Genomic DNA, 26,218 nt, shown 5'->3' on the forward strand with positions numbered 1-26,218 from the left:
GGGTCGATCCCCCTTTAGGCCTCACCTGCGCCCCGATCCCTCCCAGGAACGCACCCGCCTGCCCCACCTCCAGGCCCCTGCGACCCTCGGGGGCCTTTGCCGCCGTGCGCCCCCTCCTCCCACAAATCCTCAAGTTTTCTGGATCTTCGCTTGCGGTTTGTTGGACGGGACTCTCTTTTTTCCTGTGGTTCGACTGGAGAGAGAGGGGCGGACTCCCTACTTCGTTCCTTCCTGCCTCTTACACCCCCTCCCCAAAATAAATGGCGTTCAGGTCCTGCAAGGCTTCGCCGGCCCTTCTTAAACTCGTTCTCCCCCGGGCAGGATTTGGTTAAAGAGGCCGGTGGGGTGGGACTTGGGGGGGGGAGAGAGAAAGGGGTGAGGGGCTTGCCTCTCCTCCCCCACCTCCCCTTTCCAAGCTGGCTTCGTGTTGCGCGCTCAGCATCTCTTTGTCTGGCGGCCTCCCAGGTGCCGCCCCCCTTTCCCCCATCTCCCTCCATGAAAAATTCGCCTCTGCCCCCCCCTTCTTCCCTTCCCCGCCCCCCCAAGCTGGCCGTTGGAGGGGGTGTTGCTCATCCAGTTAATGTGGGGAGGAAGGGGGTGTCTCCCCTTGGAACTACCTGGCAGGAGAGTCTTTAAAAAAAGCACATTTTCTTAGCTTGGCGTGGCATTGGTGGCAGAGTTTGGCTGGGCTGGCGGAACCTCTTGAGGCCTGGCTGCTGCCTTGGCCTCTGTTTTTTCTCTCTCCCCAGAGAGTCTTGCCCGGTCTTGTGCCCCACAGGTGCCCGGAGGCTTGGGTGCCTGTCCTTGCTTGTTGGGCCTCTCTTGTGGGTGATGTTTGCCCTTGCTCCTGCCGGCAGTTGCTTGGGGGGGGGGGAGAGCTTTCTGGGACCCCAGTGGCAAAAGTGACCCCTAACAGGCATTCGCTATCCGGGGGGGGGGCTCTGCCATGCTATAGGATCATTCCGCCTCTTTTCCCCAGCCTAGAGTAGTTTAAGGCTCTTAGCTAAGTCAGGAGAGCGTGAGACTCATAGGGTTGTGTGGGTTCAAGCCCCATGTTGGACGAAAGATTCCTGCATTGCCGAGGGTTGGACTAGATGACCCACGGGTCCCTTCCAGCCCTACAGTTCTATGATTCTGCAAACACCCTCTCTGCTGCCTGAAACCCTAGACAGCTGCTGCCAGTATTGCCCAGATGGAACAAGGGTCCGACTTGGAGTAATGTAGCTTCCTATGGTCCTCTGTGAATCAGCACTTTATTTGGAACAATGAGGGCTGGAATCTTGATTTATTTTTAGGGGACGGGCCAGAGTCTTGGAGCCCGTGCTTTGCCTGCAAAGGTTCTCAGGTTCAATTCTCAGTATCTCCAGGTAGGGCTGGGAAAGGGCACCCTCCCCCTTTGCCCTAAACCCCGGTGAGCCTCTGCCAGTCAGTGTAGGCAATACTGAACTAAGTACAACAATGGCCTGACTTCACAGAAGGCCATTTCCTATGTTCTTGTTTAAAACCTTGAGGACTGGGACCTTTGTTTTATGGCAAGGGCTCGTAGGCCTGGACTCTAGCGGCAGAGCATCTGGTTGGCATTCAGAAGGTGGCAGATTCAGTCCCCGGCATCTTCAGGTCGGGCTGGGAATATCCCTTGCCCGAAACCCTGGAAAGCCACTGCCAGCCAGTGTGGTCAATACTGACCTAGATGGACCAACTTCTTACAATCCCACAAATGAGAAAGAAGAGCCAACTCTGGATGTCTCTAAGGAATGGTACCCATGTCACATTTTTCCTTGAGAAAGAGAGAAGCAACAAATTGAAAAAACAAATATAGTGGTACCTCGGGTTAAGTACTTAATTCGTTCTGGAGGTCTGTTCTTAACCTGAAACTGTTCTTAACCTGAGGTACCACTTTAGCTAACGGGGCCTCCTGCTGCTGCCGTGCCGCCAAAGCATGATTTCTGTTCTCATCCTGAAGCAAAGTTCTTAATCTGAAGCACTATTTCTGGGTTAGCAGAGTCTGTAACCTGAAGCGTATGTAACCTGAGGTACCACTGTAAATAAAAACTGAGATTGGAAAAGGCTGGCTCACTTTCAAATATGGCTTTTCAACGCATTTGAGTTCCCTCTCCAAAGCAATGCTAACTCTTTCTGGAAGGCGTTCCCTTTGCTTTTCTGCTGTGCACTCTGCACATGCACTGGAGCCATTTCTGCCTGCCATCAATCCCAGGGTCGAGCTTGGGCCTTGGGAATGGGGTGCCTCAGCTCAGCACAATTTTAAGCACTCTGTGTTGTGTGGCAATGCCCAGGCCCTGGTACTAATCTCCTTTTCTCTCTCTCTCTCTCCCTTTTACTGTTGTCAAGCTTATCCTGCTTTTTCCTTCCTCGGTGGGGCCCACCCGGGGAGGCGGAGGGGGCGAGTTGGGGCGAGTCTGGCTGGCGGGGGGGACGGGACACGGAGAAGGAGGGTGGGAGCTCAGAGTTACACGGGAACATTCCTGCTTGTTTTGTTTTCCCTGGCGTGGGAGAGTCAGGTTAGTTGGCGCTTGGGTCTTGGGCCTAGCCAGAGCGGCCTTGGGAGTGCCATGGGGGGGGGGGAGCTGGCTGCCAGCCCAATCTGAATTATAAATCCCGCGGAAGGATGGCAGGGTGAGAGGGAGCTCCGAACGAAGTTTGGGAGGCTGGGAAAGGCACACACACACACCCCGGACCGTGCCAGCTTGTGCAATCTGAATATGCACTTTTATTCCTCCCCCCCCCCCATATCACTCATTTTCGCAAGAATAGAGGTCACAATTCAAAGTGTTGGTGCTGACCTTTAAAGCCCTAAACGGCCTCGGTCCTGTATACCTGAAGGAGCGTCTCCACCCCCATCGTTCAGCCCGGACACTGAGGTCCAGCGCTGAGGGCCTTCTGGCGGTTCCCTCACTGCGAGAAGTGAGGTTACAGGGAACCAGGCAGAGGGCCTTCTCGGTAGTGGCGCCCGCCCTGTGGAACGCCCTCCCAGCAGATGTCAACGAGAACAACAACTACCAGGCTTTTAGAAGGCATCTGAAGGCAGCCCTGTTTAGGGAAGCTTTTAATGTTTGACGTATTACGGTATTTTAATATTTTGTTGGATGCCGCCCAGAGCGGCTGGGGAAGCCCAGCCAGACGGGTGGGGTATAAATAAATTATTATTATTATTATTATTATTATTATTATTATTATTATTATCAACCTGAGTCTGGCCTGTGTTACTAGAGGCCTGCAGTACGAACACCAGAAGGCCGCCCCCGCCCCCATGCTGGATCAGGCTGAAGGCCTTATCTCACCCAGCATCCTTTTCCCACATTGGCCAGCCAGATGCGAAGACTGGAGGCATCAGTCCTCTCTCCCTGGTACTCCTAAGGGGAGCCCTGCAGGATCAGGCCCATCCAGGACCTCATCCTGTCCTTCCAGTGGCCATTCAGAGGCCCACGGGCAGGGTGTGAACCAGTGCTAGAGACTCGGGTTTGTAAGCTAGGCGCCACCTTCAACCTAGGTTGCGGTTGCCACAACGGGACGTCTGTTTGCCGGGGGGTTGGGCTAGATGACCCGTGGGGTCCCTTCCAACGCTACGATTCTGTGACCTCAACTACATTGCTTGCCCTTGTGACGCTTCGCTGGTCCCAGGGTGCAAGGAGGATAAAGGCAAAGGGGAAACGGAATTAGCTATAGACTAAGGCAGAGGCTTTTAAACTTGGTTGCCGGCTTGGCGCCAGAAATCCTTGTCTGAAACCGTGGAAAACTGCCTCTGGCCAGCGTACACCAGGGTTTCCCAAACTTCAGTTTCCAGCTGTTTTTTCCAACTACAACTCCCATCATCCCCAGCTATCAGGACCAGTGGTCAGGGATGATGGGAACTGTAGTCCAAAAAAACAGCCAGAGACCCAAGTTTGGAGAAACCCTGGTGTAGACAGTACTGAACTAGGTGGACCTAATGCTCTGACTCAGGATGTGGCCACTTTCTAACTCGTCTTGACGTTTGAGCCTTTAACACAGAACCATGAGGACTAGAATCTTTTTTTAAAAAAGATATTTATTAAAGGTTTAATAGTTACAGAAAAAAGAAGAAACAATAAAAAGTTCACAATACATCAAAAACAAAAACAAAAAACAATACAGCAAAATGACAAGAAAAACAAAAACATTTAAAAACACATCCAATATCTCTATATTTCTACCTTTCATTTACTTGTATCATCGACCTCCTCACACCTCCCTTTTTTGTATTCTTGTTCAATTAGCTATTTCAGCAAATCCTTTCCATCTTAATTTTTGCTCTATAATTTATCTTACTTAATTTTTTACTTAATTCTTTATAACATTTTTGCTAAAGCCATATAACTTTATTCCAGCATCCTTCTAACATTCATTCATGTGGACTAGAATCTTGAGTAAATTTTAGAAGAAATGAGGGCCCAAGCTTGATCCCTGGCATCTCCCGGTAGGGCTGGGAGAGAGAGCCGTGCCTGCACTGATAGCTCAAGTCAGTAGAGCATGGGTAGGCAAACTAAGGCCCGGGGGTCGGATCCGGCCCAATCGCCTTCTCAATCCTGGCCTGTGGACGGTCCAGGAATCAGTGTGTTTTTATATGATCAGAATGTGTGCTTTTATTTAAAATGCATCTCTGGGGTATTTGTGGGGCATAGGAATTCGTTCATTATTACTATTTTCTGAAAATATAGTCCGGCCCCCCACAAGGTCTGAAGGACAGTGGACCGGCCCCCTGCTGAAAAAGTTTGCTGACCCCTGCAGTAGGCTCTAAATCTCATGGCCATGGGTTCGAGCACCATGTCCTGTCAGAGATTCCTGGGGACTAGATGGCCCTTCTGGTCCCTTCTGATTCTATGAAATCCTGCAGAGCTGCTGCCAGTCAGTGTAGGCAGTATGGAGCTAGTCAGTGTTCTGACTCTGTGTGGCAGCTTCCTGGCTGGTTCGGCATCCTTGTTTCTGCAGTGAAGTCTCTGGGACGCCCCTGGGGGGCAAACCTGAACTTGAATGGGGCAGAAAGCCTCCTTGCTTGTTGGCAGCGAGTATTGAGAGGCACCTTGTCTCTGATCCTGAGGGTAGTTCTCAGCCATCTTGTCTCGTAGCCATCGATAGAGACTTCTCCTCCGAGGATTTTGTCTAATCCCCTTTTAAAGCCGTCTAACTTGGTGGCTTTCACCACATCTTGGGATAGCTAATGCCGTAGCTTAACTCTGAGCCACGCAAAGAAGCAGCATTTCCTTTCGTCTGTCCAGAATCTATCTCTGCCCTCTCTCCCCCGCCCAGATGTATATGTATATATTATCCACGGCTTGTATTAAAACTAAATTGTACTCTTTGAGAGAAGAGCCATTGGAAACGACTGGACCTCAGTTAGGTCACCGTCCATTTGAAGCCCTGTGGCGCCAGCCATGGCTTCCTGCAAAGGATTCTGGGAGCTGTCATTTGTTCAGGGTGCTGAGAGGAGCTACTATACAGTGGTACCTCGGGTTAAGTACTTAATTCGTTCTGGAGGTCCGTTCTTAACCTGAAACTGTTCTTAACCTGAGGTACCACTTTAGCTAATGGGGCCTCCCACTGCCACTGCGCGATTTCTGTTCTTAACCTGAAGCACCATTTCTGGGTTAGCGGAGTCTGTAACCTGAAGCGTATGTAACCTGAAGCATATGTAAACCGAGGTACCACTGTATTACCATCTCATCTCTCTGCAGTAGTTTTTCTTAAAGTTTTAAGTGTCTATACGCTTATTGCATTTATAAATTTTAAATGTATTGTTGTACAATGTTTTGATTGTTTTTTTTCCTTCTGGGACTGTACCCCCAAGTGTGTTTTATAAGCTGGTCTCCGACCGTAACAAATTATCTATTTATCCATCTACTATATTACCAGAGCTACAATTCCCAGAGTGCTTTCGCCGTCATGGAGCTCTGGGAGTAGTAGCTCAGGGAAACGTGCTTCCTAACAACTCTCATAATGAACCTTAAGAAAATACAGTGCCCATGATTTTTTTAAATTTTAATTTTTGGCAGGTAGGAGAACCATGACTTTTTTTTTACAAATGGGATGGTAGCGCTTTAAGTGTGTGGAGTGAATATGGCCTTAGGGATGTGTAATATATATTTTTAACCCCTTGCACTTAGAAATGTAGTGTGTCTGGCAGAAACTTCCAAGACTGCCCTTACCCCTGAGATGCTAGCTTTCTAAGTACAGTGGTACCTCGGGTTACATACGCTTCAGGTTACATACGCTTCAGGTTACAGACTCCGCTAACCCAGAAATAGTGCTTCAGGTTAAGAACTTTGCTTCAGGATGAGAACAGAAATCGTGCTCCGGCAGTGCGGCGGCAGCAGGAGGCCCCATTAGCTAAAGTGGTGCTTCAGGTTAAGAACAGTTTCAGGTTAAGTACGGACCTCTGGAACGAATTAAGTACTTAACCCGAGGTACCACTGTACTGTACTGGGATAGTTTTGTACCAAAGAATGTTCAACCAGGCGCACGTCCCACCTTCCCAGCCTGAAATGCTCCTATCCTAGACCATCACCCGCTTACCTGGAGATAAGCCCCACCAAACTCGCTGAACTTCCTTCAGAGTAACTGTTCTAACAGGTACAGCTCGAAACTCTTGGGTGTAAATTTGTAATGTGCAGGTTTGAAGTTTGGGCGAAGATAATTTGACCGGCTTTTTGCCTCAGTGGAGCCTACTTGTTTTGGAGTAGTCTACCTCTAGAAGCTTTCTGAAAGCCTCTGGTTGGCTGCTTTTGGGATTGAAATTGCTGGCGTTTTATGGAGCCTCCTTGTGTTTCTTTCGCATTCGGAGTTTTGGATGTTAACATTTGCCTGCCTGCCGAAGAAAGCAGCGACTGAAATTTGCTAATCCGTTGACATTCCAGGAGATTCCTTGCTTTGCTGAGATTCCGTGCACATTTCCTTGGGAACGCCTGCTTACTTGGGAGTAGGTCCTGTTGAATTCAGTGGGACTTACTCCAGAATTACTCCTTCAAAACAATAATTCTTGGGCTGCAACCCGCAACCTATTTCAGTTTTAGACTCACTATATTCATTTGGTCCCTCGGCAGAGGCTTAGAGAATTCATTGTTGGAGATTTTGTGTGTGTGTGTGTGTGTGTGTGTGTGTGTGTGTGTGTGTGTTTTAAAACTTTCCTTATTCTTAAGAAAGGAATATAAATCTGCAAACTGTGGATTGCCTCAAGATTTAATTTTCCTTAGAGCAGATCTGTTGGGACTAACTGAAGTTCGATCACAAGGGTAGCCAGAGTGGTGCCCTTCTGATATAATCGGACTTCAACTCATGTGGCAGTGAGTTCCACAGTTTATCTATGTACCATGTAAAAAAGTCATTTCTTTTATCTGTCCCAAAGCTTTGGAGGTCCAGGAGTTCTAGTGTTGGGAGAGAGGGAGAAAAGCTTTTTACTTTCCCTGTGCCGAGCATAATTATAGAAATTATCAAGTTGTAGTCCAGCAAATATCTGGAGGGCCCTATACGTGCTACCTTTGTATGGGCTTATTCTAGGCTTGAATTTAGGTCGCATCCAGCCCAATGATCCCAGCTGAGGTGGTGTGGTTGGGCTTCAGTCCTGTTCACATTTACTTGGGAGTAAGACCCATTAAACTCAGTGAGATTTAGTTCTGAGCAGAACTAAGAAGTGGAAGGGATCATCCAGAACATTTTTGTAGAAAACTTGAACATTTTGGGGTTTTTTGGGTGTCTGTGTGTGTGTGAAAGTGCAATATTGATACATATACATTTTTTATATTCTTTTTATGGCTGTAGGTTTCCCTTTTAAGCTTTTAATGAAAAGGTAGGAGAGACGGTATATAAATTTGTGGTGGTTTTTTGCAAGCAGATTTGCACAGGGGGAATTCCAACAGAGAATTCCCTGTTTCTCGTGCCTTTTTACTCCACTTCAGTCTCCATCGCCCCTGTTGATACATCTTCATCTTTCAAAACAGCCAGCTATTTGCTTGTGAGGCTTTAATGTTGAAGAGCCCTTCGGTTGAGATTGTGTTTGTGTGTGCTAAAAATACAGCACACTGCTGCGAGAGACGGTACATGTTGCTGCCTTCAAGAATGCCGCTCTGGCCAGCTAGGCCCATGGTCGGGAGGACCAAAAGTACTTGCGTTCTGGGTCTCTTCCCAAAAACTTATCTGCCCTTTCTCACTGGCTCTCCCCCTGCCACGAAGAGAATCCCTTTCAGCTCTCACGTGCACCCTCTCTGAAACAGAGCCTCAAACCCTGGTCCCTTCCAAACTAATACTACTACTATTAATAATAATTTGTTATTATTTATACCCGACCCATCTGGCTGGGTTTCCCCAGCTGCTCTGGGTGGTTCCAACAAAATATTTAAAATACAATAAAGCATCAAACATTAAAAGCTTCCCTAAACAGGGCTGCCTTCAGATGTCTTCTAAAAGTCAGACAGTTGTTTATTTCCTTGACATCTGGTGGGAGGGCGTTCCACAGGACGGGCGCCACTACCAAGAAGGCCCTCTGCCTGGTTCCCTGTAACTTTGCTTCTCACAGTGAGGGAACCGCCAGAAGGCCCTTGGTGCCAGATCTCAGCGTCCAAGCTGAACAATGGGGGTGGAGACGGTCCTTCAGGTATACTGGACTGAGGTCGTTTAGGGCTTGAAAGGTCAGCACCAACACTCGGAAACATACTGGGAGCCAATATAGGTCTTTCAGGACCGGTGTTATATTGTCTTGGCAGCCACTCCTAGTCACCAGTCTAGCTGCCGCATTCTGGATTAGTTGTAGTTTCCTGGTCGCCTTCAAAGGTAGCCCCATGTAGAGCGCATTGCCATAGTTCAAGCAGGAGATAACCAGAGCATGCACCTCTCTGGCGAGACAGTCCGCGGGCAGGTAGGGTCTCAGCCTGTGTACCAGGTGGAGCTGTTAGGCATCTGCCCTGGATACAGAATTGACCTGCGCCTCCATGGACAGCTGTGAGTCCAAAATGACTCCCAGGTTGCGCACCTGGTCCTTCAGGGGCACAGTAACCCCATTCAGGACCAGGTAGTCCTCCACACCTGCCCGCCCCCTGGCCCCCGAAAACACTACTTCTGTCTTGTCAGGATTCAACCTCAATATGTTAGCCGCCATCCATCCTCCAACCGCCTCCAGACACTTCACCGCCTTCACTGGTTTCGACTTGAAAGAGAGGTAGAGCTGGGTATCATCCGCATATTGATGAACACCCAGCCCAAACCCCCTGATGATCTCTCCCAGCAGCTTCATGTAGATGTTGAAAAGCATGGGGGAGAGGACGGAACCCTGAGGCACCCCACAAGTGAGAGCCCAGGGGTCTGAACACTCATCCCTCCAACACCACTTTCTGAACACAGCCCAGAAGGAAGGAGCGGAACCACTGTATAGCAGTGCCCCCAGCTCACAACCCCTCTAGACCAGGGGTCAGCAAAGTTTTTCAGCAGGGGGCCGGTCCACTATCCCTCAGACCTTGGGGGGGGGGCGGCTGGACTATATTTTTTGGGGGGGGGAATGAACAAATTCCTATGCCCCACAAATAACCCAGAGATGCATTTTAATATAAAAACACACATTCTACTCATGTGAAAACACCAGGCAGGCCCCACAAATAACCCTGAGATGCATTTGAAATAAAAGGGCACGTTCTATTCATGTAAAAACACACTGATTCCCGGACCGTCTGTGGGCTGGATTTAGAAGGCGATTGGGCCGGATCTGGCCCCCGGGCCTTAGTTTGCCTACCCATGCTAGATGGTCCACACAGCAAGGCCAATGATCAAGGGTGATAGGGTTTGGAGTAGACAAACAATGTCTGGCGGGCACCATGCCCACTTGCATACATGTGCAGACCCTGGTGCTTTGAAGAATTCACACCAGCCATGCGCTTGTATGCACGCAGCCATGCGTCTTTGAAGCAAAGATGCACACTCGTACACACTTCTCTTCATACACACAAACAAACACACTTTCTCACCTACATTCTTCTTCTCTGTCCACCCACCAATCGTGTACGTGTCTATATTTTTGGTGGCTTCTATGGGGTGAGTGAATGTGGCAACCCTCTCCATCCCTCCTTGTGCTCCCTCACCCCACCAACATCTAGGTTGAGGATTCTGGATAAGAAACAAACAGCACGTCCTGTTTTGCAAACTCGGTTCTCACGTCTGTTTTAAAAGGGGCCTATTATTTGCCCGCTTCCGAACTTTGTACCCTCTCTTGCAAAACCCTCCGCAGCCTTGGCTCCACTCTTAATCAGGGCTTTGAGCGCTCTTCTGTTTAGTCATTGTGAGGTGGCTGCTGTTGTTTTACAAAGGTTTCCATGCAGGTAAAAACAACAACTCCAGAGGTGCCGTTAACCTGGCGAGGGCGAAGGCGTAACTCTGCCCCCCCCCCCAAAAAAAAAACCCTGGCTGTAAAGCTGCAGAACTCTGGAAGAAATACTAGACAAGGTTCTCTGGGAAGCGTGTTTCCTTGGCTCTTGAAACCAAGGCTGCCCCCAAGCCTCAGACGGCTGAGATTTGGGGAAACGTTTCTCGTATCTGAGAATTTGACACCACGGCTGTCTTGCATCTCGCCAAACATTAGTAGCTGCGAATCCTAGCCAGACTTTTTGGGCTGCAGGGCAGTGGGGCAAGCTTTTTGCTGTCGAACTACATTCCCTTGTGGGTTGTCTCTGTGGCGTGGTGGACCCATGCCAGCAGCAGGCAGGCCTGAAGTTAGTGGGGGAGGCCCAGACCCCAAATTGGGGTTCCCTTTCCCTCTGTTTCTGTTCCTCCTTTCTCTCTCTTTGCCTCGATCCAGTTAAAGCACCCCAAAGAATCCTGGGAATGGTGGTTTTTAAAGGGTGCTGGGAACTGTAGCTCTGTGAGGGGGTAAACTACAGTTCCCATGATTCTTGGGTGGGGGTGGGGAGATGTGACCACCTCCTACTTCTCTTCCTCTTCGTCCGGCAGGGTTTGAAACGGACAGTTCTTAGGAATATAAAAAGAAGCTGCCTTCTACTGAAAGTCAGACCGCTGATCTATCTAGCTCTGTGCCGTCTACACTGACCGGCAGCAGCTGCCCTCCTGGGTTTCAAACAGGAGGCTTTCCACTGGGGTTCAACACGGGGAACTTTTGGTGCAAAGCAAACCTAGAGAACTCGTTGCTTCCCAAAGGTCTTTTGGAATTAGCTACAGACCCACTGGTTGCCCATCCATGCTTTTTAGATAGAACATTTTACATGTGGATGGTTTTTGCACTGCTATCCTTGGCTTAAAGGTAAAGGGACCCCTGACCATTAGGTCCAGTCATGACCGACTCTGGGGTTGCGGCGCTCATCTCGCTTTATTGGCCGAGGGAGCCGGCGTACAGCTTCCGGGTCATGTGACCAGCATGACTAAGCTGGTGAACCAGAGCAGCGCACGGAAACGCCGTTTACCTTCCCGCCTGAGTGGTACCTATTTATCTACTTTTACTTTGACGTGCTTTTGAACTGCTAGGTTGGCAGGAGCAGGGACCGAGCAACGGGAGCTCACTCCGTCGCGGGGATTCAAATCGCTGACCTTCTGATCGGCAAGTCCTAGGCTCTGTGGTTTAACCCACAGCGCCACCTGTGTCCCTTATCCTTGGCTTACATGGGAGTAAGTCCCATTGCAGTTAGTGGGACTTTCCTAAGTTAAAATACACCGGCAGTCGTAGACCTGAGTTGCTCGGGGATGATAAGAAACCCTAAGATATCAGTGCAGTTTGGGAAGAATCCGCCTGCCATCTTGATTCAAAATGGTGCCCAACTATATCCAGACATACAGAAAACTCAGTCCTGGATCTCAAAGACCATTGTGCAAAATTTGGTTCCGCTCTCGTACGAGGTTTCTGAGTGTAAAGCGGACGGCCAGCTTCCAAAATCACACCCTTGATAGGATCCACCCTGGATATTAGGATCCTCCTGGGATGTGGGGACAGTTGGGTGACTAAATTTCCAATAATTGAAATAAGTAACACAGACCTAGCTTGTTTTGAATGTCTGCGGGTGCTCTTGGCTAATTGGTGAAAATCAAGGTTGTGTAGACTTTAAAAATAAATAAATCTGGTTATATAAATATTTGACTCTGTGTGAAGTTTGTCCTCTCCACACCCTGCTTACTTAGCAGTTCACGGTTGAGTCAAACGAAATGCGGGTTGTGCCGTTGGGGGTGTGTGTGTGTGTTTTTCTCTAAGGCTGCTACCAAATCCAAATTTAATCAGAGTTGCGGTGATAGGACGGGGTCCTTTTTGTTGAAGCTCCGCCGTCCCCCAGTTGTTTTTCCATCTTTTGGGGAAAAGATACTGATGTCCTCTATCTTTTACCTATAGTGGGAGAAAAGCAAATAGGGGTGATTATCCGCCCTCTCCAAAAAAGCTGGCAAACTGTCAACACCTCCTCCCACTGGGTCCGTTCCTCCAATCATAAGAAGGACCCGGTGGATCGGGCCAAGGGCACATCTAGGCCAGCATCCTGTTGCACAGTGGATCAGTGCATTTGGCTGTTAACCAGAAGGTTGGTGGTTCGAGCCCACCCAGGGATAGCTGTGAGCAGGATCCCTGCATTGCAGAGGGCTGGATCCCTTCCAAGTCTACAGTTTTGTGATTCTAAGCGTGACCCAAGTACAAGAAGAGCAACCAGTGTTCAGAAACATTCCTGCTTCCAACCATGGAGGCAGCAGAGAATAGGCTGGTAGCCATTGATAGCTGTGATCTAGGGCTGCCCAATACAGTGGAACCTCGGCTTTCGAATGTAATCCGTTTCGGATCACTGTTCGACTTCCGAAACGTTTGAAAACCGAAAACTGAAAGTGGAAGCCTCAATTAAATAGGGAAACTCAAAATGGAAGACGTTCAGGTTTTGAAAAACGTTTGAAAACTGGAACATTTACTTCCCGGTTTTCAGCGTTCGGGAGCTGAAACGTTCGAAAACAGAGCCGTTCGAGAACTGAGGTTTGACTGTACCTGCTTTTCAACATCACAATATATCACCAGCTAAACATTACGCTGTGTCGATATATCACAATGTCTGAAATAAGGATAGAGCTGGTTTTCAACTTTGTGATATTATCACCAGCTAAACATTGCAATAAACTGATTTGTCACCATCCCTGATATGAGAATATTGAAGTCTTTTAATGTTTAATTACGTTTTTATATATGTTGGAAGCCAACCAGAGTGGCTGGGGCAACCCAGTTAGATGGGTGAGTTATAAATGATTTAAAAAAAACAACAAGTACAATAATAATTAGCTAGCTTCACGGTTCTTCCCATGTTGTGATTTTTGCATAGCACACACACAAGCAAACATCATGATTCGCGATATATTGCCAGGTGAAAAATTATGAAAGCAATATCATTTTATGGACTTCAAACCGGTTTGGCTATTCAAGTTGTTGACCATCAGTTTTAACTCTTTGCTGCGTTAAGAATCCAGTTCAGAAACTTCAGCAATAAAGCGAAAACAGAAGCTGCCAAGAGACAACCCGCGTGTTTTCCCGCAACTCGCCCACTCGAGCCCTTAATTCCTCCAGGACAGCAAGCAGCATCTAATCTCATCGATCTTCACAACAGTAAAATAGGTCATTGGTGCTCCTAATTAATGAGCGGCGATCCTTGCCTTTTCCAGGATCTCCACCCTGGCCATTTCCGATCCGTCCGGTTTTTTGCACAATCGGTGCACAATGGCAGCAGCGCACTCCCCACGCATCAAGGAGTTGTGGTTTTCTTGTGGGGATTCCTCGTTCGCCACACGGCCAGCCTGCAATATTTTGGACGCAGGGGTGGGGTTAAATGCCATTCCAAGCCCATTCAGATGTCATATCCGCTGTCAGTAATGATTTGCTATGTGCCTGGGCCTGTACTTAACAGTAGGGGAAAGTTGGAAGCTACAGTGGTACCTCGGGTTAAGTACTTAATTCGTTCCGGAGGTCCGTTCTTAACCTGAAACTGTTCTTAACCTGAAGCACCACTTTAGCTATTGGGGCCTCCTGCTGTTGCCGCGCCGCCGGAGCACGATTTCTGTTCTCATCCTGAAGCAAAGTTCTTAACCCAAGGTACTATTTCTGGGTTAGCGGAGTCTGTAACCTGAAGCGTATGTAACCTGAAGCGTATGTAACCCAAGGCACCACTGTATTCCTGAATACTCAAATTCCACTTGTGTTTTTTGTTGTTGTTAAAGGTTGTGAAGAGTGACATCTATGGTGCAACCATATTTTGGAATACCGTGTACTGTTCTGATCACCTTACCTCAAAAAGGATAATCTTAGGGTTGCCATACGTCTGGAATTTCCCGGACATTCCTGGAATACTGTAGTTGGAAGGGTTGTCTGGGCAGAAATCGTTCTTGCCGATTTCTGTAAAAAAAAGCTCAAAAATGGCAAAAACAGTAGGCCTTGTGGAAATCCACCCAAGCTGAATGGAGGAAGTTTGAGGACAGAATCCTCTTCTGTGGAACTCACTCCCACAAGAGGCAGTGACGGTGACTGGTTTTGATGGCTTTAAAAGGGGACTGGGCAAAATTCACAGAGGAAAATGCTATCAAAGGCTATTAGCCACGATGGCTACTGGGGCGATACCTGCTTTCCAGCATCACGATGTATCACCATGGCGATAGAGCGTTGCATCGTGGTGTTGAAAGGGAAGGAGCATTTGCCCTGGTCCTGCGAGGCACCGGGGTACAACCGCTGCCGCCCCCAGCTCCTGGCGCAGGGAGGAAGGCAAAGCCCACCTGTGATTTACTGCCAGGTGAAGGCGCCATTGTGCTGGCCCTCAAACCGGTTCTGGACGATGTACTGATGAATAAGGCCTGTCACGTTGAAGAGACATGTCTTCTTCCTGTTTTTGTTTGTTTCAGGCGTTTGCATATTAGTTTCAGATTAATCTGTTTGGCTGCGCGGTGCTGTAATAACGGGAGGCCCTTCTGTGGCAGGATATTAAAACGGGGAGTCAAACCTGAGGAAACGAAATCAACTCGCTGTCAAAAGCATCCACCGCCCAAAGAAGCCAAAAACTCAAATGTAATAAGAGCTTGACAAAACAGGTCAATCCAAATGATAAACTGGGAACGTTGTTGTTTAATGTGTTTTTAAAAACGCCGTTTATCTGTTTTGAAACAGGAGCAAAGTTTGCTACAGGGCCTGAGTCGCTGGCTTGCTGGAACTGTTGTTAACCGCTCTGGGATGAATATAAATATATTATTATTATTATTATTATTATTATTATTATTATTATTATCATTATTATTATTATTATTATGAGGTGGTCTTTTGAGTGGCTGGACTACAGCTTCCATGGGACCCAGCCGCCATGGTGGAACAGCCCCAGGAGGTGATAGGAGATGTAGTCCGATCACTGGAAGACCACAGCCCTGCCTCAAAAGACCACAGGACTTTGGTTAGGATATTCCAGGAAACCAGTGGCTCAGGAGTTGGGGGTGATGGGATTTGTAGTCCAGCAGCATCTGGAGGGGCATCGCAGGCATGTGGTTTGAAACAGGGCGGGCGAGACGGCCTCCCGCCTGCCTGAGGATTTATTCTTTATTTTATCACGCCCTCCAAGGAGTTGCATACATGGCTCTCCCCCCATTTTACCCTCGCAGCAACCCTGTGGGGTAGGCTAGGCTCAGAGGCAGCGACCGATCCTCACGCCCAGTGAGCTTCGCGACAGTGTGGGGGATTTGAACCCGGCCTCCGCCGTGAAGCGCACTGGGTGACCGCAGACCTGTCATGGTGTCTCAACCTATCCCGCCTTGCAGGGTTGGGCTGAGGAGAGCGGGCAAAGGAGCAGTTCAAGAACGGATGGGAGCCCGGAGGAGCTCTGGTTGTGGCTCCTGGTATTGTTTTGGTTTCTTCACCGAGTGGCCATGGCAGTGTCGCCCTGAGGCATTGTGGGAAATTTAAAATGGTGTCACCCAAAGTGACACCATTTTTTTTTTTAATTATTCGTTTTTTAACATATCATTTTCAACAATTGCAGTGGTACTTCGGGTTACATACGCTTCAGGTTACAGACTCCGCTAACCCAGAAATAGTACCTCGGGTTAAGAACTTTGCTTCAGGATGAGAACAGAAATCGTGCTCCGGCGGCACGGCAACAGCGGGAGGCCCCATTAGCTAAAGTGGTGCTTCAGGTTAAGAACAGTTTCAGGTTAAGAACAGACCTCTGGAACGAATTAAGTACTTAACCCAAGGCACCACTGTATTAAACATACTTTTATATCTTATACAATTTTTTGACTTCCATCAATCACATTTGAAAATTTTCCAATCTTTTCACTTAATGTACATTTCTTACTTTTACTATTACATTTAAATCTCATAACTAATATCTCTCTTCTTTGCAATATTTCATATGTTTCTCCTTACAAAACTTCTTGTAGTCCTACTAGCGTAATTTGTTGATTACAGTTGCTCTTCAAAGAGTTCGTATATTTCTTCCAATCTTCTGTAAATCTCTGGTCCCGCAGGTTTCGAATCCTTCCTGTCATTTTGTCCAATTCTGCGTAGTCCATTAATTTTGTCTGCCATTCTTCTTGTGTGGGTGAAACCTTTCTTTTTAAGGGGCAACTAGGGCGGGCCTTAGCAGGCAGCTCTGGCAAATGACCAAGAGTGTTGTGTGCTGGTGGCCAGGGCTGAGGAGCTTTTCTCGGAGAGGCCGGGAGGTTCTGGCCTGCTGTGGTTTCCTTGCCACAGGCGGCCATGTGCTTTTTGGGTGCAGATTGGGAGTGCTGAAGCGCTCTTGACTTGAGCATCCCTTCATACCCCTCAGTTTGGTCCATGCCTTAAGTTCGAGTTCTGACACTTTGGGTTCATGCCTCGAGTTCGAGTTCTGACACTTTGAGTTCCTTCGGGCAAACATGAAATGTAGCAACTTTTCCTTTAGGGAAAGATGCTTTGTGGTCACTGACAGAGCACCCAGGCACCAAGGGTTTAATACCTGGCATCTCCAGGGCTGGGAATGTCCTCAACAGCTGCTGCCAGTCTGTGTAGACAATGTTGAGCTGGTATAAGGCAGCTTCACCTGTTCCTTTTAAAAATCAGCCCTTCATTTAGCACCATGAGGACTAGAATCTTACTTTGTTTCATGCGGATGAGTGATAGCTCAGGTGGAGAGCATCTGCCTTGCATACTGGAAAGGTCCCAGGTTCAAATCCTGGTGTTTCCAGCTAGAGCCGTGGAAACTCCTACCACAAACCCTGGAGGGCAGCTGCCAGTCAGAGCTAGACGGACCAAAGTTCTGATTCCTATGTTCCTGAGGCTGCTTGTGAACGTGTTGTTTTTTTTTTTGTTTTTTTTTTGACATACCAAAGCCATCCCCGCCAAACGTGCCCGTTACTTCCTGGTGGGGCATTGCAAGGGGGTCATGTGCCCATGCGTGGGTTTTGGCTGCCACATTCCCCGACGATGCATCACTCCTAGTCGGGGGTCCTTTGTCTTGGGGCTGGGCTGTCGGCCCGTTGCCCTGGGGGCTCCCCGCTGACCCTTTTTGCTTCCACTCACGTGAATTAATCGGAGCTGACATCTGCTTGTTTAGCAGAGCTGGGCAGCTGGATCGAAGCAGTGGGTGGGGGGCGCCTGCAAAGTCTGTGCCCCCTCACTTTTTTTGGGGGGGCGTTTTTGGAGAGAGTCCTTTCCTGTACATCATCAAACCTTGGGCTTTATACTAGGATGAAGAGAAGTCCGTGAGGGATGGATTTGTGTGTTAAGATAGAAACTTCTTCAGGATTGCTAGGTACAGGTTTCTGTTGTGAAGAGTCTTCTACAGACAAATGGTTTTGGTCAAGAATGCGAAAGAAACAGGATGATACTGCTGTGATTGAAAAAAAAAGGGAGGTAAAATAAACCACGGGACGCGGGTGGCGCTGTGGGTTAAACCACAGAGCCTAGGACTTGCCGATCAGAAGGTCGGCGGTTCGAATCCCCGCGTCGGGGTGAGCTCCCGTTGCTCAGTCCCTGCTCCTGCCAACCTATCAGTTCGAAAGCACGTCAAAGTGCAAGTAGATAAATAGGTACCGCTCCAGCGGGAAGTTAAATGGCATTTCCATGTGCTGCTCTGGTTCGCCAGAAGCGGCTTAGTCGTGCTGGCCACATGACCCGGAAGCTGTATGCCGGCTCCCTCGGGCAATAAAACGAGATGAGCGCCGCAACCCCAGAGTAGGTCACGACTGGACCTAATGGTCAGGGCTCCCTTTACCTTTAAAATAAACCACAGGATTAAGAGCGTCTAGCTGCATAAAATCTGTAAGGCAAGCTCAGAAAGAACTCGCAGCAATATAGTCCAGAAATCCCTCACAACTCCCCTGAGAGTGATAGCACCATTTTGCAGAATGAGGGTGCCCGCTGCCCCCCTGTGTGACTCCCTGCTCTAGCCTAAGATCCTTCTGAGGCAGGCAATGCTTTCTCAGTGCTGAAATCAAATGTGGCTGGCCTGTTTAGTCATACCCAATGTATAAAGTACTTGCCCTCGGAGGAGGGTGCTGGTTGCTTCTCTGCATGAGTGCCCGCTATGCTTTTTGGCAGCTTTCAGTCAGGCACTGCTAAAGTGATAGAGTAATTCTACCACATTTCAGTGTTGGATGAGAGGTAAACATGTTGAAGGAGGTGGGGGGGGAGATTACAGGCACCTTCTTTCCACGAGTGGGTGTTTTCTGCCTCATGGGAGCTGTGAATTATATTTAATTAACTTTGGGAAAATCCCAGCATTTTCCCTCAGGGACTTTTCGAACGTGTAAACCGCAGCAAACCTGTGAAATGCTTTCTTTTTCGGAACGGGCGAAATGCTTTTTTTGCAATGGTATGTTGCTCAGAGTGCGGCGTCTGAAGACATTTATGTAAGGCAGGGGTGGAGGGAACAGTGTTGGACTACAACTCCCATCATCCTTGACCATTGGGCCTCCAATCCAAGAGGCTCCTCTGTGCTTAGCAGTGTTTCCCAACCTTGGGCCTCCAGCTGTTTTTGGACTACAACTCCCATCATCCCTAGCTTGCAAGACCAGTGGTCAGGGATGATGGGAATTGTAGTTCAAAAACAGCTGGAGGCCCAAGGTTGGGAAACACTGGCTTAGAGCAGGGGTGTGTAACCTGTGGCCCCCCGGATGTTGTTGCACTCCGACTCCCACCAGCCCCAGCCAGCATGGCCAACAGTGGGGGGTGATGGGAGTTGTAGTCCAGCAATGCCAGAAGAGAGACAGATTCCCATCCTTGCTGCAGACCTAAGGCAACACTCAAACCCAAGATTTCTGCACTGTTGTTGTCTTCCGACTCCCATCAGACCAGAATGGCCCAGTGGTCAGGGGCAGCGGGAGTTGTAGTTCAGGTTGCCGGCCTTTGATGTGGAAACTTGAGGAGTCATCGGCCACACCTTAAATAAGGGCCTGGGAGCAAACTGGATGCCAACGCGGATTAGGAAAGGCTTGGCATTCGTGTTCTCAGCATCCGGTCTTAGCTCAAAGGAGAGTCGTGGTGTTCTCCAACCGATGGAATTTCTGACGTGTCTCCAAAGAGCTCTCTGATAATCATCTTCTTGTGCAGCAGCTCCTTGACTTCTTTCCACTGCATGCTTTTGGCCTATTTTGCCCATGAGAACTAGAAACTTACTTGCTGTTGGGTATTGTTTTGTTTTTAAAGAAAGCTGATTCTTAGGGATCTTCCTTTTGCACCTACTGGGTCACTTAATCAGAAGCACCCTTTTGCCCCTTCTGCTGTTGTTGCTCATTTTAATCCGGGTTCTTCTCCTTCCAGAAAGTGTCCCATCTAGGAAGGGGCACAGAAAAAATACATATTCTCTCCATCTTGCCCTTAAGACTCTACCCAGACCACATCTCTCGTTGACTTTGCTTTGGCCACTCTTTAGTGCTTTTGCCTGGCTGGAATATGTCCTCGAACCCTGGTCATGTAGGAAACAGGGGCATGTGCAAGTCTGTTCGTAGCAACTCACCAGCCTACTGCCCAAAGGTTTACCGCCGTTGCTCCTTCGGCTCCTGCCCAACCCTGCCACCCGGCCCCCAGAAAGTTGACCTGCAGGGAATGCGGCCCTCTGGCTCAAAACTCCTCCCTATCTTAATGGGCTTAGGATTTTATTTATGTTAAGTGATGAATTAATATGTTTAATTCCATAAGGTGAAGATCTAAGGATGTTAATGTTTAAGTTAAATTTCATAAAAATTGGGATTTGGAAAACCGTTAAAAGGACATGCAATTCAACCAAGGGGAAGCGAGGAAGTCACTTAACAAAGTTAATAACTGTAATTTTCAATAAGGCTATGATTTTTGTTTGTTTGTTTTGTGTGTTTGTTTGTTTGTTTATAATATTGTGAAAACTAGTAACATTTTTGAGGGGGAAAACCCCACAAAACTCCTCCCTATTCCCTGTTCACTTTGGCGGCTGACTGATTTGCTTCTCCCCATTCGCAGATTCCTGGAAGAAGACTATGCCGTCCAGGTCTCCATCAACGATTACCTGGATATCTACTGCCCGCACTACGAGCAGCCGCTGGCAGCGGGCAGCCCAGAATCCTTCACTTTGCTCATGGTGGACATTGAGGGCTACCGGGGCTGCTACGAGACGCCGGGAGCCTTCAAACGCTGGGAGTGCAACCGGCCCTACGCTCCTTACGGGCCGGTCCGCTTCTCGGAGAAAATCCAGAGGTTCACCCCTTTCTCGCTGGGCTTTGAGTTTCAGCTGGGCCATGACTACTACTATATTTGTGAGTTGGGCCTTTGGCAGACATAGGAAGGTTCCGATTCGACTTGAGGGCCAAATTGTACAAGGTTTTCTTTGAGAGAGAGTTATGAATGGGATTTAGTGCTGCACCAAACCTTTTTTTTTTTTTTGAATTTTTTTATTGGATTTTCAATAATCTACAGTATTTTTCGCTCTATAGGACACACTTTTCCCCCTCCAAAAATGAAGGGGAAATGTGTGTGCGTCCTATGGAGCGAATGCAGGCTCCTTGGCTTCAGTGATAGCAACGCGAAGCCTCCGAAGCGCAGAGGGAGTGCTCCCTCTGCGCTCCGGAGGCTTTGCGTTGCTTTTGCTGAAGCCTGGAGAGCAAGAGGGGTCGGTGCGCACCACCTCTCTTGCTCTCCAGGCTTCAGGGATAGCCACCTGAAGCCTTTGGAGCGCAGCGGGAACTCGCGCTGCGCTCCGGAGGCTTCGGGTTCCTTTTGCTGAAACCGAGAGAGCAAGACTCTCCCGGCTTGAGCAAAGAGGGAGAGCTGCGCAGCGCCCCTTCAGCCAAGCAGGAGGAGAAATGGAAGGGGCTCCATTTCTCCTGCCGCTTCGCTGAAGGGGCTCTGAGCAGAGAGCGGGAGAATATTTTTTTTCTTGTTCTCCCCCTCTAAAACAAGGTGCGTCCTATGGTCGGGTGCGTCCTATAGAGCGAAAAATATGGTACATAAAAATCCATTCCAAATCCAAATGTCGAAATTACTCTGAATCTCCTGACTCCCCCGCCTCGAAACCCTTCCATGGGCCTTATTGATCCTGTTTTCAACTGCATATCACTACTTCTCCCATTTTTTAATCTTTCTAAATTATCCATACATACCGTTACATTACAACTGTATTTAAAAAAGATCTTGTCTTCTTGGTCCCTGAGCTTCCCAGTTAATTTTGCCATTTTGGCAAACTTTTAATTTACAAGTTTTGGGCTGGGTTTTGCAACAGAAGATAGGGTGAAGCAGCATTTCTGTGTGTGAAAGGTTTTTTTTTTGGGGGGGGAGGTTTTTAAAAAATGTATTTATTTCTATTCTAATGTATTTATTGATTTAGTAAATTTACATCACGCTCTTGATCCAAAGGCCACATGGAGGGTTTAAGATATGGTGTGTTGCAACAGATAGTTGCATTTATATCCCAGCTTTTTCTCCAGGGAGCTCAAGGTGGCAGCAGTATTCAGAAATACAGTGGTGCCTCGCAAGACGAAATTAATTCGTTCCGCAAGTTTTCTCATCTTGCGATTTTTTCGTCTTGCGAAGCACGGTGTCGGGAAAGTTTTGGAAAAGCTTCAAAAATCACCAAAGTCTTTAAAAACCTCAAAAAAGGCTACCACACCGCGTGCTATGAGTTGCTCCTCGAAGTCAAGTCGCAACTGTATTAACGGTGTTAAGAAAAAGGAAACAAACTTGCAAGCCCATAGGGAAAATTGTCTTGCGAAGCAGCTCAAAAAACCCTTTCGTCTAGCGAGTTTTTTGTCTTGCGAGGCATTCGTCTTGCGAGGTACCACTGTAATAGCCCTGTTTGGACAGTGGCTAAGCTTTGGGTGCTCCTCTGAACCCTTTCTGATAATCTGTGAACTTAACCTCACCCATTCATTGCTATAGCATCTGTGACTGAGCCCTAACCCTGCCGTTGACCGCCTATGTGGTGTAGTGGTTAGAGGGCCAGACTCTGGCCTGGGAGACCTGGGTTCAAACTTCCATTTGGTCACAAACTGATTGAGTGGCTCTGAGGCCATTTCTCTCCCCCCCCCCCTCTCTGCCTCACTGGGTTGTTGCAAGGATTAAATGGAGGGGGCCAGCGACACCTTGTTCCCTTTCTTGAGCTCCTTGGAAGAACATGAGGAGAGATGGATCAGGCCAATGGCCCATCTAGGCCAGCATCCTGCCCAAACAGGTGCCTCTGGGGAACCTGGAAGCAGGATTCGAACACAGGAGCCCTCTCCCGTCTTGTGGTTTCCAGCAAATGGTATTCAGAAGCCTCCAACTGCAGAAGCAGAGCTCAGCCATCGCAACCAGTAACCACTGACAGCTTTCTCCTCTGTGAATTTGTCCAGTCCTCTTGTAAAACTATCCAAATGGGTGGCCATTATTGCCTTCTGTGGGGGCGAGTTCTGTCGTTTAGCCATGTGCTTCCCCCAAAGGGTTATGGGGGCTGTAGTTTGGTGCTGGGGGGTTTGACTTCCTTGCATTCTAACCCCCCTCTGTCTCTCTTATCTCTGGGTCCTTTCCCTCCCCACAGCTATCCCCACCGCAGAGAGTCCCGGACGCTGCTTGAAACTGCGGGTTTCAGTTTGCTGCAAGACAACCAGTGAGTCCGTCTATTGTCTGTCCGTCTTGTTCAGGCAGGGATGGGGGGAATAATAGGCATCTGCAGGGATCCCCCCCAGTACAGAGAACCAAGTAAATAATCCAGACAGAGAAATAAACTGACCTATGTACACATGAATTGTTCAGCAATCGCTTCTCCAGTAAGGACCGGGAGAAAATTCTGAAAAGCCAACCTGGAGATCAGGGATAGGAAAACCTCAAGCCAAATGTGGCCCTTGAGACCTCACTCTCTGGCCCCTAAGACTCTTCCCCAAGCCACACCCCTTCAGTGGCCCAACCCTCCCTGAATGTTTTTGCCTGGCTGGACTATGCCCTTGATCTGTGTGTGTAGAAACTAGTCTAGTGTAACAAGGTAAAATTTGCATTTATTGCCCCCCCACCTCCTTTTCCCTGTGGCCCTGCCCACTACTGGTGTGCGGCCCCCGGAAGCTTGTCCAGAACGGAGTGTGGCCCTCCATCTCTGCAGGTTTCCCTCCTCCTGATTTAGATAATGGGTGTTCCACGTTAGCTAGATCTGCTTTCCTTAAATGTGTATATATTGAGGGGGAAACTCGTCAAGGACCGGGAGAGGAAGTTTGGTCCTGTCTGCACCTTCTGAACTGACCCGTTCATTTTTATTCTAGCCGTAGAGCCTGTGACGGAGGGTCCCAAATCTCAACCACGTGGGAGAGGCAGCTCCGAGGGTGAGTGGGGCTTGGGCACGGGGGTGGCAGCAAGGCGGTTTGTTGCATTTAAAGCGCATGATTTTTAAAAGGCACCCTCAGTGTGCCTTGTGCTTTACTGAGGAATATGACAAACAGAGGAAAGTTCTCTTCTCCAAAGAGCTTACAATCACACATTTCTCTGTCCATGACAAAGACAGAGGAGGTGATAGGAAGGCAGCCGAAATGTACACTGGCTGAGTAGATCTAGCTGATTCTGGTTCTTAGGCCTCGATCCAGTCAGCGATGACAGCGAAAAGGTTGCCAACTGACCCTTAAAAACCAGCCTGACCGCTCTTGTGCCTTGAGCAAAATGGGGGGTAGCTCCCAACTAGCCAGCGAAGCTTTTATTTATTATTATTTGTTTCATTTATATCTCACCTTTTCCCCCAAGGTGGCATATGTATGAATCTTCCCCCTCCCCATTTTATCCTCACAACAGCCCTGTGAGGTAGGCTAGGCTGAGAGGCAAGCACTGACCCAAAGTGACCCAGTGAGTTTCATGGTTGGTTGGGGATTCGAACCCTGGCCTCCGAGGTCCTAGACAAACACTCTTGACTTTTACACCACACTGGCTATTTTCCCAGCACGGAGCGGGAGCTTATCCCCTCAGGCTAAAAGTGTGTGCAGCGTAGCTCAAGCTGGTGTTAATAGGTGTTGTTAAAACTTACAGGAAAGTTGGCAACCCAGTCAGGTGTTTTGCCAAAGAGTTCGTAAACGCGGAAGACAGTTTTGAGGAAGGATGGTGGTGGGGAAGACGGAGAGAGAGAGAGAGAGATTAGCACCAAATATTGGTATTCCAAGATTTGGCAAATCACCTTTTTGGGAAATAAAATATTGCAGAAGCTGGAGGTTTTCAGGGGCCAAAAAGGCTTGAGATGGCCTCCTTGGCATTTGATCCAATTTTCTTTTATCTACAATCACCAAGGCTCCAGGTACCCACAGGTCTATGCGATTGTCTCGATCTACCGCTGTCTGAAGTTATTCTTTATCTCCCTTTTTGAAATAAAAACATGTACCTGTTTTGATTCAGACCACGGAGCCTTTTGCAATTATAGGCCGCACACCCTTTTCCTTTTGGCATGTGTTATTATTGACGCAGTAAATCACACTGCCGTATGCTATGCTTTTTTATTGGCAATTGTGACAATGTACCTTTTTTAAAACAACTAATGTTTCTTCATTTCTTGAAACCTGTTTGTTATTAGAGTTCAGTTTAAGAAAACTGGGGGGGGGGGAGGAAAAGGAAAAGGGGTAGCGAGGGACTCTCATCATCCCTGACCATCAGGCAGTTGCAGCTGGGGATGGTGGGAGTTGGCATCTGAAAACATCTGGGGGTTCATGGACATCTGGGGGTTCATGAGTTCCCGCTTTATACCTTTGTAAGTGCATTTAATATGGTCCCTGATTGGTTGGGCCGAAGGTTCTCCACGTCTCTGCCTATTTGGTACATACTGGTACCTCCCACCATCCAGCCAAGGGCCTTCTGGCAGTTCCCTCACTGTGAAAAGTGAAGTCACGGGGAACCAGGCAGAGGGCCTCCTCGGTGGTGGCACCCACCCTGTGGAATGCTCTCCCATCAGATGTCAAGGAAATAAACAACTACAGTCATACTTTGGGTTAAATTTGCTTCAAGTTGAGCGCGTTCGAGTTGCGCTCCGCGGCAACCCGGAAGTAACAGAGCGCGTTACTTCCATGTTTTGCCGCTTGCGCATGCGCAGAAGCTCAAAATGATGTCATGCGCAGAAGCAGCGAAAAGCGACGCGCGCATGCGCAGGTGTGCCATCTCTAGATACGTTTACCTCTAGATGCGAACGGGGCTCCGGAACAGATCCCTTTCGTATCTAGAGGTACCACTGTACAGTGGAACCTTGGTTGTCGAACGCTTTGGAAGCCGAACGATTCAGAACCCAAACGCCAACAACCCAGAAGTGAATGCTTCCATTTTCGAACGCACCTCGGAAGTCAAACGGCTCCCGAGGCATGTTTCTCCATTTTTTAAAAAGGAATTTGCCAACCGGCAATTGCAGCTCGGTTGTCAAACGTTTTGGAAGTCGAACGGTCTTCCGGAACGGATTACGTTTGACAACTGAGGTTCCACAGTACAGTGGATGCTCGGGTTGCAAACGTGATCCGTGCGGGTTGCACGTTCGCAACCCGCATCTGTGTATGCGTGGGTTGCGATTCGGTGCTTCTGCGCAAAGCACGATTTAGCGCTTCTGCGCATTCGCAACCGTTGAAACCCGGAAGTAACCTGTTCCGGTACTTCTGGGTTTTGGTGGTCTGTAACCCGAAAAAACGCAACCTGAAGCGGCTGTAACCCGAGGTATGACTGTATCTGACTTTTAGAAGACGTTTAAAGGCAACTCTGTATAGGGAAGTTTTTAATGTTTGATGTTTTATTGTGTTCGTAATATTTTGCTGGGAGCTGCCAAGAGTGGTTGAGGCAACCCTGTCA

At 48.5% G+C, this 26,218-nt stretch overlaps 1 protein-coding gene across 1 annotated transcript in view; it reads left to right on the forward strand.

The window, feature by feature from the left end:
- Nucleotides 1–26,218, forward strand: part of EFNA4 (ephrin A4) — a 31,412-nt gene that overhangs the window by 291 nt on the left and 4,903 nt on the right. The window contains exons 2-4 of the mRNA XM_028710210.2: nucleotides 20,423–20,715; nucleotides 22,971–23,039; nucleotides 23,683–23,742. Coding sequence (XP_028566043.1) covers nucleotides 20,423–20,715; nucleotides 22,971–23,039; nucleotides 23,683–23,742 — 422 coding nt within the window. The remainder of the gene's footprint in view (nucleotides 1–20,422; nucleotides 20,716–22,970; nucleotides 23,040–23,682; nucleotides 23,743–26,218) is intronic.

Source organism: Podarcis muralis, chromosome 16 (assembly GCF_964188315.1).
Source record: "Podarcis muralis chromosome 16, rPodMur119.hap1.1, whole genome shotgun sequence".
NCBI classification, from domain to species: Eukaryota; Metazoa; Chordata; class Lepidosauria; order Squamata; family Lacertidae; genus Podarcis; species Podarcis muralis.